Genomic DNA, 16,009 nt, shown 5'->3' with positions numbered 1-16,009 from the left:
TACTTATATGCTCTGTCTACGGTTTCCGCCCAAGTACTCAAAAAGTGAAAATCGTGAAAAAAAATTCTGTATCCCAGTGTTGCCAGTAGATTAAGACAAAAATGGTCAAATGTCATTACGGCACCCATAAAAAATAGGTCTGTGAAAAAATTTAATTAAAAATATTTCTCCTTCTACTTTTCACATTTTTGAATGAAAAGTTTCAAAAAATGTATGAAGCATGAAAAAAAAATCTTTACCTGGCAACACTTCGAGCCGAGCTCCATGACCGCCCAATACAAAGCGACTCGCTCAAATGTTACCAACCTCAAAATATTTCATTTCGAAAAATGCATTTTTTCGTACATTTTACAAAATGGCTGATACAAGGTCCGCCATCTGGTTTAAAAAATATGACATTGCCATATGACAAAATTGAGGATACACTCCGGTCAATAAAATAAAAATGTCGAAAAAATATTAATAAAACCATCGCGCTACGGCCCCACAAACACACCTCGAAAAATGAAAGATTTCAAACTCAAATATCTCGGCGGCCATCTTGTTTTTCCAATTTTTTCTAATTTTATCGTAACAGTCGTCCCACAATTAGCCGAAAATGACACCAATCTCAGGTAGACGCGCAGAATAAAAAAAAGTTGAAAATCGCAGGAGGGCCGCCATCTTGAATTTTGTATGTTTCCCATTTTTCCTATAACTACCATTATTTACCGAAAAAATATCTCATACATTATTACTACCCCCCACCAATAGTTTAGGCTGGGCTACTCGAAATGTCAAAAAAGTGAAAAAAAAAATCTAGCTCCCAGTGTTGCCAGTTAATTTGAATGAAAATGGTCAAATGTCATTACGACCCCTCTGACAAATACCCATGTAAAATATTTTCATTAAAAATGTTTCTCCTTCTACTTTTTACATTTTTGAATGGAAAGTTCCAAAAAAAGTATGAACGAAGAAAAAATATCCTAAACCTGGCAACACTTCAAGTCACGTTCCACAACCGCCCCATACAAGGCGATTCGCTGAAATGTTGCCAACCTCAAAATATTTCAATTCAAAAAATGCATTTTTTCATACATTTTACAAATTGCCTGACCCAAGATCCGCCATCTGGTTAAAAAAATAAATAAATCCGATTTGGTAAAATTGAGCATATATCCGAGAAAAAAAACTAAAAAAATCAAAAAAATATTTAAAAAAACACATCAGTGCCACCCCGCGAACACACCTCGAAAAATAAAAAATTTCAAACTCAAGTATCTCGGCGGCCATCTTGTTTTTTCAACTTTTTCTAATTTCATCGTATCAGTCGCCCTCAAATTAGCCGGAAACGATACCGATCTTGGGTAGGTGCAAAATAAAAAAAAAAAGTTGTCCAATCCAGCTCGGCCGCCATCTTGAATTTTGGAAGTTTCATATTTTTCCCATAGACATGGAGGCAAACAAAAAATTCCACTCATACATCAAACCCACCCCCCACCACTCCTTCAGGTCGAGGAAGTCGATTTTTCGTAAAACTAAAAAAAAAATTCCCGCGGCCAGTGTTGCCAGTCGACATCGACGAAAATGGTCAAATGTCATTACGACAGCCAAAAAAAATATTCCAGTGAAAAATTTTCATCAAAAATATTTCTCCTTCTACTTTTCATATTTTTTAATGAAAAGTTTGAAAAATTGTAAGAGTGGGGAGAAAAAAACTCAAACCTGGCAACACCTCGGACCGAGCCCCATGACCGCCCCGAACAAAGCAAATCGCTCAAACGTTGCCAACCTCCGAATATTTCACTTCAAAAAATCTGTTTTTTTCATACATTTTACAAATCGCCTAACAGACGACCCGCCATCTTGATGAAAAAAAAAATTAATCCGATTTGGCAAAATTGAGGATATATCCGAGAAAATTTTAAAAGATGGCAACAAAATATTAAAAATCCCAAGAGATACGACCTCCCAAAAACACCTCGAAAATTGAAAAATTTCAAACTCAAATATCTCGGCGGCCATCTTGGTTTTTCATTTTTTTCCAATTTCATCGTAATACCCACCCGAATATTATTCTAAAAAGAAACAAACATCAGGATAAAGTCAATAAATAAAAAAGTTAAAAAATTTAAATCGGCCGCCATCTTGAATCTATGGCATCTCATATTTTTCCCTTTGCCTCGGGGGGGAGAGGAGAAAACCCGCCATAAACAACAAAGTCGCTCCTAGACGGCAACATGGAGAACGCACGTCATTCCTTACAGGATTATATATATATAATAATAAAATTCGTTCGATTTTAAAAATTTAAAGACATTCAAAATTCTTTTCTGTGCTTTTGTTCGTAGCCATTTGGAGTACTGTTCACAAATTTGGAACCCTCAATATAATATATATAATGATAGAATTGAGCGTGTCCAAAAACGTTTCCTCCGCTTCCTGCAGTTTAAAGCGAAAAAATATATATCGACCTATAACTTGCGGTGTATCAAATTCCACATGCTTCCCTTATATGAGCGGCGGTCTATTGCGGATTTAGCATTCCTATCTAAAATAGCTAGGGGCATAATTGACTGTCCTGAGCTGTTAAGCAAACTAACACTCCGTGTGCCTTTACATAATTTTCGAAAACTACCTCTTCTGTCAGTCCCGCTTGTAAAACGTAAATATCGACGCAACTCATTTTTTCCGCGATCTTGCAGATCATTTAACGAAATTGCTCGTACTGTTGACTTAGACCTCTTCCATACCAACGATTCTCAACTTAAATCTAAGCTAGCTAATAATTTCTTTACCTACTCTGTTTGATTACACTTTTTTTTTAAGTTGTTGTCTTCTGACTTGTTTTTTTTTCTTTTAAATTATTTAATTGAAGTCCATATGTGGAAACTTATAAATGGCCATTATTGTACTACGATTTCATGTTATACTATGTACTAGCTGTAAGTTTTCCTAAATAAAATAAAATAAAATAAAAATAAAAATACAAAAATAGCCAAGTCCCGGCGTTCCGAGCGAGTGACATCAATGGCCGAGGCGATTACACGCGGGGTAACGCACTCGGCGGATGCGTCCTAATCACATAAATGCAAATTCGACCATTTGGGCTTCCTGCTCGCCTGGTACCATGCGTCGCCCGCATGGGACTTCTATAGCGATTTTTATAGGAAATCGTTGGTAAAGAAAGTTATTTTAATAAACGTATTGTTTGTCTGTCTATTAAAGAACATGTCTGACTGTTTGAAATAATATTTGAAATTTGAAATAAATGCTTCTAAAACTTTCTAGACAGTGACTTATTACTGAAGTACGTATATAATACGTAATAGAAAGTCGTTGCCACACCTATTTCTGCTTTAATCACAATTTTTCTGGTTTGATGAGTGTGGTCATTTATGAGTAGGTTTCTGAGGCGTTTCATTTACTCTATCAGTACACCCGTAATCCATCGTTTCAAATGGTTTTGACCTAGACTGAACTATATTATTTTACAGCTAAACCTTGTAACTATGTTTGTCCAGTAAAAAAAAATGTTGCAGTTATGTGAATTTTCATTACAAAGAATGCAAAACTTCCTTAACATTCCTTGATATACAATTCAATATTTAAAAACTAGTAAGTAAATTGAAAAGTTAATTAATCCTTATTTGAAAAAATGTATAATACCTTGTAATAATTATGTAACTACTAAAACACACTAAAATGTACCTTGAGATACAATTCAATAACTTAAAAACTTGTCTAATGTATTTTAATACACCAATTGTTGGCACTCAAAGTCTAGATAACACATATTAAATTAGCTTAAGATGTCGTAATGTAATACATGACTGTCTGTGTCCAAAATACAATACAATAAAACATATGAACGGAGTAGACCCTGCGGTCTCACCTCCTGAGGACACTGATATCCTCAGTATCTGTTATCAACGCTTTAATGACATAGGTACATTTATCATGTCCCTGTAGTGCCGGGACTAGAATAGGGCTACGGTCACTCCTGCCTGTCGTAAGAGGCGACTAAAAGGGGGCTTCCGGGCTTGCGGGCGGCAAGAGTGGGAGCTCTAGCCGTCCAGTAAGCGATCCCGGGAAGGACGGCGGTAACACATACCGCATAGCGTCGTGTACACCAAATGGTGCGGGAGGAGCGAAAACTGCTCCCCCAGGGCAGAGCCCGATCGGGGCATCGCGCTTGAAGGACATAACCCGGCGTCGCTCCCACGTCGTCGGGTACCTTTTGAAGGTTTCCCCCTCGTTAAGAAAAAAAAAAGGTACATTTATCAGTGGTGTGCGGTACCACAATAATACTAACCACCACAGAGTACAACACTAGGCTTAGGTCAGCCTTTACTTAAGCCTAGTTTAGCCTAGTTCAGTAACCTTTAGTTTTAACTAAGCCTAAAACAGACAGAGCCGCGTGCCAATCTAGTCGTCATAAAAACCCTATCAAGCTCCCCAAACGCCTAATGCGAAACATTATCCGTTTTTGTGCGTGAGCGGCCACTTTAATTGGCCCCTAGTTATTTCCGCCATATTTTTTCTCTGATATTACTCTTAGCGTTAATTGGGTGCTTATTACGTTCTGCTACTTTCATATATTCCAGTTCGGGTAATAATTCACTGGTAATGGTACCAGTTGTTAGGGACGGTTGACTGGCGAGCGTAAATACGGTAATATCATCCTGATACTTGGTAAAATATTCTTGTAAATGTTCAAGATCTTTTAGATTGAACTGGCTCAGCAGTTAGTAGAATTGTTCGACTTCGGAGCTACTGCTACCTACATCTATTTCTGCCATATCTATTTCGGTTTTGTCTATTGTTAAATGCTGCTGTGTTCTTTCACTGTTAATGTTCCTTACTTCCCCGAGAAATGTCCAGTGAAAAAGGAACCTCTATTTCGAATTTTTACCTTGTTAGTACTCTAAATTGCAGCATACATCGATCTCTTTCCGTCAGATTTTCGATCGAGTAATGCCGAGTTTGCGGGTACTACATACTACAGCTTTGACATAATAAATAATAGATTAAAAAATCTAAAAAAACACACTTTTATTGCTAGTCAAACTGAAAACTAGAAAATATTTTCTAATGACAAAGGGTTTAAAAGTAAAGAGTTTCATTTCAGAGTAAAAAGCGTGGAGTGCTTGATATTTTAAATGTTACAATCATTCTATTGGTAATATCTATGAGACAATGAAACTTTTAAACTCTTTTTATTTAAAAAAAAACACTTTCTAGTTTTTTAGTTCGATTAGCAATAAAAGCGTGTTGTTTTAAACTATTATTTATCTTTCATTTTTTAGTCTGTGACAAACTCATAAATTGGGGAATTAATTAATCTAATAAGGATAATAGGAAACTGTTATTAAAATTATTGCGTTATCATCGGTGCTTGATACGTGTGCAAAGTTTCAAATATACAGAGTTGTGGAAATTGGAGAAAATTGAGCTCAATGATTGCGTTACATATATACAAAGATACAACTCAAGCTAATAAAAGCGTTAATAAAGGTGTTTCGCGTCCACGTGCAGAGACAGCTTAAAAACGATCCAAGAGTTCTAAGCTCTTGTATTTGTGTATTATAATGAATGATACTGAACATTATTTGCTCGGGGATTTTTCCTAATAAGTAACATTTGTAAGCACTTCGAATACACACACCAACAATAATAAACATTGTAAAGCGACAGAAAATATTACATACGTGTGCTGTAATTATAATTAATTAATGTTACTGAGCAATAAATAATGTTTCAATTATTCGTAGGCGTCTCAGATGTGTTGACTAGATAATGTGTGGGAGAGTCGTCTTGTTTTCCGAGTTTATTTGGTTATAAAGTTAGGTATTAGTTTCGTCTACAAAGATATATACACACTTGTATCTACTTACACATCTATATTTCAATTTAATTACAGTGTTTGAATACAAAACAGCAAATCTATCTGTTGAAACGACTTTTGTAAAATTTGGAGGTCTATCTTTGATTTTATGCTTGTTATTAATAATAAATCTATCCATGTTTTACTTTCCTAAGATCGAATTTTGACATTATTTAGTATGAAGAAATTGATTTATGTCGATCTTTGAGAGAAAAAAAATAGATAACGGGCGATATAAGTCTGTCAACGACAACATTTCTTCTATATGATCAGGTTTAGGTAGAACCCCTGTTCTTTATAGATTTAGTTACAGATTTTCCATGGGTGGGAGTGATCAATTACCATCAGGTAGACTGCATGCTACTTTGCTATTTCAATCTTACGAATATAAATAATTGACAAAGTACAAGTTGAACTCGCACACAGAGGGTTACAAGCCATATTTTTTTTTTATTTTTAGTTTTTTCTTATTTTAGCAGCCATTGTAGTAAATGTACTGTGAAAATTTGAACTGTTTACATTAAACGGTTCAAAAGATAAAGCGAAAAACGTCGAAACATAGCGATTTATTGACCCTCACATATTTTCAACTTGTTTTTAATGTTAGTATTTGTTGTTATAGCGGCCACTCTTATAAAAAACACTCCGTAAAAGTGTCTCTCTATTATGGTTCAGGTGATAGAGCCCTGTGACAGACGGAATAGACAGTGGAGGCTTGATAGGGTTATTTTTACCATTTGCGTACGGAACCCTAAATCTTTTTTTTTTTTTTTTTTTTTATAATATAAGAGTAGCAGACGAGCATGCAGTCCACCTGATGGTAAGTGGCTACTGCCGCCCATGGACATCTGTAATCAACCCCAGATAGGATTAGATATTCCTACCTGAGGTCGGCCACAGATGCGCCGCTACCCTTGAGGACTAAGCTGGAACGCCTCGGAAAAGTCTGTCTCCCTTACCACACCCTTCAAACCGGAACACAGCAGCGCTTAACACTGCTGTTATTAGGTAGAAATAGGTGTGGCGGTGGTGCCGCCGGAGTCGAACCACAAAGGGTTCTACCACCTTTAAATTCGGGGGAAGTCAAAAATAAAAGGCAGAAAAAAGTTTCGTTCATTTTATTAATCGGTGTTCTTTAACACAACACGTACTACTATGTTTTGGTTCAGTCGGGAACTTAAAAAACTAAATACTAGATTTTGGTACTAGACAACGATGCACGGCCGTGCTATACATATTATGCGTAACTAAACACAGTTGTCTAACTCCCGTTATTGATAACCAATCTATTATTTTACCTACCAAAGATCTAACAATGTCTAGTATCGCCCGTAATTAAATAAAATATGGAGATTGTCAAATATCTTTGCTAGGCAAAACATCAGATTGATTAAAACAACGGATAGATTAAAGAGCGTAATTCGATAACATTTCTCTTGATAATATTAACTAAATGGCTAACTTTGTGTATGGCTACGCACCCTTCATTTTTCTACTTTTTTAATTGTCTTTGGTGAGGCTTGAGTTGGTCGCATGTAAATATAATGGGCATTTGTACTAAAAAGTATTTTTTTACATTTATAATTTTTGCAAATTAAAAAAAATATATATTTTTTAAATTTATATTTTTCACAACATTTATGTAAAATGCAATGTTGAAAATAATAAATAAATGGTAAAATAGGTATTACAAAATTATGTAAAAAGAATTACGTAACATTTTTTTTAGTTTATTTTTTATTATATTGCAGTAACTAAAATACTCGTATATATTTTTTATTTAAATATATTTTTTCTAATATCTACTTTATTCAATCAGATATATTTTAAGATAGATGGTATATTAATCTTAAACTAATTACGCGTTGACGCGTTTAAGTGGCGTGACTTTTTATCTTTTCACAAATCTTTTTAAACAAAAGATAACCAAAATTGCATTTCACATCAGATAGAGAAATGTTTTGTAAACATAATAATAATAATTAATGTATTTACATTACGTAGGTAGGTACTTTATTTTTGTATTTGCCAACTCAAATTCACCAAAGGCAATTAAACAATGTAGATCTTTAATTATCCATTTAGATCATAATATTTACAATGCAGCTTATAATACTAGAACATATTATACTTATACAAGTGTATTACATCATTATTATTTTGATTTGATTTAGTGAAGTAACAGTATCTATTGCTATGTGAGTGCGGTTTACATTATCACAGGGCATAATGCAACAATGTGTGTGTAATGAATTATTTTTTGGAAAAGGACAGAATAATTACTAACTTAGCCGGTTATTAATAAGCAATCTTCCACTTTTTGCCAACAAAAGATCAACATTTGACAGTTTCTTCATAAAAAACATTGTCAATTTTCGATCTTCAGTGGGTAAAAAATGGATAAATTGATTATTAATAACGGATTTAGAGTGTTTCCATATATACCGAGGCGGGTAAGAATCGGTCAGAAAGTTTCGCATTCAAATCTGTGCATTACCTTAAATATTGTAACGTCTCTTATTTACAAATTTGATAGTTTTAATTTCATTTATTTAAGTTAACAAAGATAATTTGAAAGAAAAAGATGGCAGAACTTATGTACCGACGTCGGCGGAACCATTACCGCATCTATTTGTCTTATAATGTGTAATTGTGGTTTTAAGGTAATATATAAAATTATATTTCTTCACGTATGAAAATTAATAAAAAAGTAAGACCACGTGCACACTACCGCCAAAAATACGAGTTATCCGATGTTTGTTAGTCAATGCAAAATCTATGCTACCAATACTACGCGCAGCAGACTAGACTACGCATATGCGCATATGCGTAGTGTCGGATTGTCGGTACGATTTGCACGAAAGTTGAATATCAATAGAAAAGTAGGAAACCGCGTATTGCACGCTGACGCTGCACGCTTCTGTAAAAATGTACTGTAACCCATCATATTTATAATAAAGTAATAGTTCCACATTTTTTGCACCATCAACAAAATAAATGTAGTTTCATTTTGCAGTTAAAATTTATAGAAAGTACAAAACGAAAACAAATGACAATGTTGTTTTTGTACTGTGACATTTTACACCATTAATTTTGTTTTATCCATCGCACATCACTAGTTTTATGGTCATATTCGGATTTGTATGACACAATTTCGTTACGATAAAAACGTAACAGTATTAAACAATAATATAAATTTGTTTGTTTTGTGTGGGACAACTCAGTGCTATTTATTGTATGTTAATCCTATGAACCCATTTTTGAATTTTTAATTCGTTTGGAAAACTGATTAGAGTATATTAAAGCCGTGGGACAAACTTGCGCACACTAATGTAACACATATTTTTTGCGTGGAACGAAATTACGCGTGTTGTTGTAACACACATAATTATTGTCAAGTGGAGTAGGCTTAAGGTTCGATTTTACTTCAAAAATGCTTAAGATTTTTGTCGCACAGGGAAAATCGTTACATAAAATCGAAAAGTTTTCCACATTATTACCATCGTTGTTGTGCACATGAAACTAAAACTATCAAACTTAGCAAAGAGACTAAAATAGTTTAAAACTCAATTCCACAACTTTAAAGCGAATTGTGTCGAAACTTAGATGTTATTCCCGAGAGGTGAGAATCGAAATATTTATATTTATGAAAAAATGTTGCATTTTTGGAAATGTTAGATATTATTGGCAAAAAGTCGGTGATAAAATTTGAAAAAATTGAAACTATTACAAAATGTGGTGAACAAACCTGAATTTAATAAGAAAATTGAAAATTGCGAGGTGTGAATATTCTTAGGACATCAGAAGAAATTTTAGGGTTCATTCACACTACATCCAGGTAAAATCGTGTAACATTTTGTAATCGTGTACAAAATGGCTAAATGTCTTCAATGCCTTATTAGTAAATTGTATAAAGGAACCTTTCATCAATGACACGTAATTATAACATAACTGGACGATAGTGAGAACAAGCCTTAACAAATTGTGAACCTCATTTTCAGTGTAATACTGTGCTTATTATTTACTTAGAATGTTGCAAATACTTATTGAAAGTTGCATAATTAACTTTAACAAATCACCATTAACTCAACCACTATTACGTTTACATTTCCAACATTCGATTTAAAAACTAAAGAACTCACTAGATGCACTCACCAAATCTGCATAAACATATTACAGAATGTCTTTAGGAGAAACATACAACATCATTCAGAGAATTGACTTACCAAAAAATAGATTTCAGGTCTGCACTCAAAAACATTCGAATTTAATGTGCTCCAAGGCGGAAAAAGACCTACAATGGCAGTCTAGGTGTCATAATATACCCATAGATTAGTAAAGATACTTCGCCGCCTTCAAATTGAATGAAGCCACAAACGGCTTATTAGTAAGTTCTTTTTTTGAATTCTTGTCAAATAAAAACATTTTTAAGAGAAAATTTACGAATAAATAACTAATACTGCGTAATTTACATAATAAATAAATAATAATTTAAAATATTTTAGGGACATTTTAGCACGGAGACGGCAAAACTTTTTACGCAACTATTTCAATTCTCAAAACTGGGTACATTTTCTTGTTAGGAGTGAGTAATCTTTACTAATCTATGAATATACCACACACCTTCCGCACAACGCATGAGTATAAATATTGCACATAATTTAACGTAACTAAATTAAATTTAGTTTAAAACGTCCACAACTATGATTTCACATACATACGGACATATTTTGCATTACGTACATTTATTGGGGAGTTAATAAACCGAAAATCTATTTTCACTAAGACAATCATTGTTATCATTCACAAAGAAACGTCTAAATACACAGTTTTATCATTTATCATTAAAATAATGTGAAACCACGTAACGTACATCTTAAAATTAAATTCTAAAAAATGCTTTATAGAAAATTATGTTATAATAAAAAAACAACTGAACACAGTTCATAATAATTATGAAGTTTATCTCACTCAAATATGAATGCTGCCAAATGCGATATTCTTAAACAAATTTTAACCAATTTAGATTGACGCTACGATAAAAATACTTCAGTATAGGGTTTGTCACTATGCCCTAACATGAAGTAACATGTTAACTTCAGAAAGGACAAAAAAAGCTGAATGTCGACTTCAATAACCGGACTCATTGAAGTTGAATTTACAAAGCTTACAATATTAATTAAACCTTTACAAATCAATTCTAGTTCATTTTTACTCCGACTATATACGAAAAAACGATAGCGCACGAATTTGTTCTTTGGTTAAATAAAATGAGAATTTTTCCGTGCCTCCACAACCATCAAAAAGTATAGCAAAAAATGTTTGAACGCTTAAGCCGGGTCCACATTGATAAAGTTTTGCGTTGCGTGTTTTACACCGCATTCGGGGCAAATATTTTCGCAACAAATTCCAATTTATTTTACAGATTTGTGCTGTGCGCTCTTTACAATACTGTGCAGAGAATATACGTTCGTATTCATAAAAAACCTCTTAACTGTGGTATAATAAAAGATTTAAACGATGCTTTCAAAAAAGGATATTCAAAAAAGCTTTTTGAACATATAAAGTTTAACAAATATGAGTGTATTACATTGTAACTGTAAACAATTGTAAACGCATTTTTATAAATGTGAACTCGACTTTATACCTAATAAAATACTTATCTATAAAAATATTGCTCCCGAAATTATATCCATTAATAAAATAAAACATAAGAATTATTTTTATATTAATGGATATTCATTATTTGTATTAGTATCTAAATTGTAGTGTTTTTAATCAATTTAATAGATATCTTTAGAGGACGCGTGATCACCTACATAATTTATTATTTATATAATATGTAATTACTATTAATATTATGCAGGTAATAAATAGTGTTCGTTGAATGTGTGAAGTTAGCAAAAACCGTAAAATATACAGCAACCACAGATTATAATCTATTTAACATACGTATTTACACAGCATAGTACAAGTGTATGTAATATTACAAATAAATTATATTTTGATCAGTGAACCGTAAAGAAAAGACGAAATCAAATGAAAATAATATATTGTGTGAAAGTTATAATTATTATTATGTAGCTTTAAAATAAAGAAGTTTAGCTGTCGAAGCAAAAATGTAACGTACAATATTTGCAACTTCAAAAATGGAAGTTCGTATTTATCTGTCAAAAAAATATGCGAAATAAATGTTTATAAAGAATCACGAGGCTTATATTTTTGATTATCAATTTACTGATAAAATAATAAAAGTGTTCACTTTGCTTTAAAAAATACATATTAATTTGTTTATTTTATTTAATGGCTGCATGACCAGAAATATGTTTCCCATCTGATACGTTGCAAATTCATTAAGGATTAAAAAAATAAATTGTGTCATGTCACTTGACAATCAAAGGGTGAGTGCAGCCACATTGAAAATGGCGCGAAACCGGTGTCGGAACCGCTGGAGTGCGCTCATGCGTGTGCACCGACCCGAAACCGTTCTTTAGCAACTATATCGACGGTGTGCTGTCGGCTTTATATGCTGCCCGTATAAAAAGAAAAATATTGACAGGAAAAAAGTTACACGTTGTCTGTTATTTTAGTAAAGACAAAATGTTAATGTTAAAAAAAATTAACAGTTTTTTTTAAATATAGTGTTATGAATAAATCTGAATAAAATTATTGTAATAACAGTGTTATATCTGTAACACTTAAATCAATATGTAATTTTAATCATTTGAATTCTAATTCAGAAATAAAAATTCAAGGTAAAAAATATTGTTATAAAACAGAGTCGGTATTTTATTTTGCTCATATTTTCGCATTCGAGATCAAAGCTTCCATTTCGAGACGGCATTATGTTAATAAGATTTTTTTTATAAGCATCGTAAATTACATCGCTAGCTGAAAGCCTAACAAACATTTTCTTAAAAATATTTCGTATCACGGCTCACTGTTCAAAATTGTTAAAACGTATCTACTTTAAGGTTACATTTCGTTGGGTTCCTTCTAGAAGCACAACCTACCCTGTATCTATCAAATGTCGAGTCAATTCTCACACAGGCCGTGTACACTGGCGTGACGTATTTGCCCCAGTAATAAACATTAGTACTTAGCGTTTAACAAAATCATTAGTATAACTTGGCTCAATAAAGATTGAAATCAAAATTGCAACGATAAAGAACCGCTAAAACGTGTGAGGAAGAAACATTTTTATAAAGGTCATTTTGGAAGATAATGTTTATTGAACCAAGTTATCCAACTAAAATTCAATTATCATAGATAATGATCAATTCACTGAATATTCCTATGCCGCTTACAATCGGCGTATAGTAGCTTGCGTTAGTACTAATAATTAGTCCTTAGCATTCAACCTTATCTTATAATCTGCACGGTAAAGAGTACTTTACACTATACAATTTGCCGTGTTCTAGATAAGATTAGATTAATGCAGAAAGATAGCGTACAAGTTAGTAAAAGTTAAAGAGTTTAAATGGGCTCTGTCTAACCATTTTATTTTTGACTGACTAAAGGTACATGGCAACTAAAATTAGACCTCTAGTTTGACACAATACCAACAGATACTTGAGAAAAATTACATTTAACAGTAATTTTATTATAAATGCCATACAAAGCAGCGATATCTTTGTCTAGTGTACACGGCCTTATATTTTATGCTTCATTCAAATAATTATTTGATAAAATACATTTTGGAGGGATGCACTCAAAGTACGATTGTTAATCGAGGCTATGAGACGACCAATTTTATTGACAATTCTTTCCATAAATACATATTTTGTTACTGTAATAGTCCTAGTAAACGAAGTCATAATCGCGTTCCACTTGTCCACACAAATGTCAACTGTCAAAACGCAACACGCGTATGCTAATGAGACGGAAATATCCGTTCGTCGTGACCGTTGCAATCGTCAAGTGGCACGCGGCAAATTAATGTTATGCCACATTTAGATACTTGCGTACAACTTAACTCGCCGAACAATGACAAGTGTGTAAACGCCGCTGTCGTATACAGTCGCGTAATCCTTTGATTTGTGCTGGAAAAACCTACACCATACGGAGAACGGACGAATGTCGTGGCGAGTGTCGAATACACCCGAGTAGGTTATTCACATACTCGTACTCGCGTCTATTGGTCTGCACTCGGAATGTACGCCATAGAAATTGTTAATTACTATTGATCGTCTCTTGGTCTCTTTGTTTGTACCTACAGATAACAAAAAAGTATAACAATATTATTGAAGCTGCCTCTCTAAGGTTTGATACTTTAAACATTAACTAAACAATAATCTTGAGCTAATTCCGAAATACATACATTGATGTCATGGAATTATAACATCACAAAAGACTAAAAAATTAGAGATTTCCATACATTTAATATAATCCATTTCAAGTAATAACCTATACATTATACATCCTTTAAAATAGTTATTTTATTTCATATATTTTGTAACATTTAACAGTTGCTTATATTTATAGATAACTGAACAAGTGACGAGGGTGACTAAATTAAAGAAAAAAAAATAAAACAAAATAAAGAAAAGCTGCAAAAATATTACAATTCCTCAGATAAAAATTAACATTTTGTACATTGTTGCACGCATAACATCATTCACACTGACACTCGTGTGTAATCTGCCTTAGCATGCAATTTGACATGCACTGCATTAGTCAGTAACTAATGTTCAGTGCATGGCTAGTTGAATTATTACCCCTTTAGTACGTTTTACCCCGTTTAAAAAAGTTTCAATTTAACTTTTTTCATGCACTGTAAATAAGCCGTGAAAATAGTTTTATCGCTATACATTGTAAAAATCTAGTCAAAACACTATGGTTTTTAATGAGTTTTATTCTGTTGTTAATAGAACGAGTATTTGTTGTCTGTGTCATACAGTAATACTCGTATGTCTGTCATATAAGATAAAGATAAAATTAGCTATACAAATGAAATTAAACAATACAGTTTATGGAACGGTAAGCATATATTAGACCTTTAGAATTATATGACAAAAATTGTCTAACTATTTGCCTATAGTGAACAAACTGGCTGCTCTATGTGAACATAGTAAACAGAGCATCAATGCCACCATATTATTTTTGACAAGATTTTTACATGTATTTTACAATGGTTTTTGTTCATATAATTAAATCATAAATTGGCTCTAAAACCAATAAAGTAACATGCGTGACATCGAATAAAAAAAAACAAAGATGTGTCATTTTCACTCGTGACTGAAACTATGACATAACTGACAGTTCCATGCATTCGAAATTTAAATCGTAACAAAATTACTGATTCATTTTTTAATTTATAAACCAGTGATATACTGAATAGTAGTACAGAAATATCGATACAGTCACATAGAACAGTGTTTATGATTTAAATCTATGTTTACTCCACATGTTTGAAAGTGTACCGGGGGTATACGCTACACACATCGTTCGTATTCACTTTCGTATGACTAGTGTGACACTGTGACACTATAAGTTCTGTTCGGCGGCACTGCCTACTTGCCTCTGTACTTCTCGGTCGTGGCGTCCTCTAGGTTGCTGTCCCAGTCGAACTCCGTGACGCCGCTGCGAGGCGACACCTCGCCTAGGTGGCGCCACCGAAAATCAAAATCCGAATCGCGTTTTTTTAAAGCTTCGAACCTGTCAAACAAAAGTGAATTTTAAGTCTAGGCTTCAGACAATAGCGCTGTTTTCTTATTAGAAAAAAAATGAAAGAGCCAAATATGAATTTGAAGTCATTTGATAAACACACACAATTTTCGTAGCGGTGAATAATCTTATTCTCGATCGAAGAAGGAATTTGAAAATTTTAAATAGAATACATAGTAGTTTTCTTTTGCAAAAAAAAAAAATTGCAATGCTCAATAAAAAACCAATTTGTAGTCTATCAATCAATCAAAACTCAGTGCTATATTGTCTTTATGGGCAATAAATACAATGCTTGACGTCAAAATGTAATGCTCAATTAAAATAATTTGAAGTCTACCAGAATATTTTTTACTAGACAATAGGATCAATTTATTCAGCCTTGAACAAATATAACGCCAAATCTATCAATTGCATAACGCTATTATTTTTTTAGGCAGAGAGTGTATCCCGCGAGGGGACTGGTGACCTGTGATTCTG

The 16,009-nt window shown here is 33.1% G+C and overlaps 2 protein-coding genes across 2 annotated transcripts in view; both read right to left on the bottom strand.

Moving 5' to 3' along the window:
• The window catches only part of CTL16 (C-type lectin 16), a 445,139-nt gene that overhangs the window by 242,150 nt on the left and 186,980 nt on the right, over window positions 1-16,009 (bottom strand). The window lies entirely within an intron of this gene.
• The window catches only part of Hs6st (heparan sulfate 6-O-sulfotransferase), a 229,021-nt gene continuing 225,513 nt past the window's right edge, over window positions 12,502-16,009 (bottom strand). The window contains exon 8 of the mRNA XM_073079645.1: window positions 12,502-15,523. Within this exon, the coding sequence (XP_072935746.1) occupies window positions 15,379-15,523 (145 nt within the window). The 3' untranslated portion in view covers window positions 12,502-15,378. The remainder of the gene's footprint in view (window positions 15,524-16,009) is intronic.

Source organism: Epargyreus clarus, unplaced genomic scaffold, assembly GCF_041222505.1.
Source record: "Epargyreus clarus isolate Ecla_fem2 unplaced genomic scaffold, WU_Ecla_fem_2.2 ptg000014l, whole genome shotgun sequence".
Classification (NCBI taxonomy): domain Eukaryota; kingdom Metazoa; phylum Arthropoda; class Insecta; order Lepidoptera; family Hesperiidae; genus Epargyreus; species Epargyreus clarus.
Note: the sequence above shows the minus strand (reverse complement) of the source record. Positions and strands in the feature narration are given on the sequence as shown.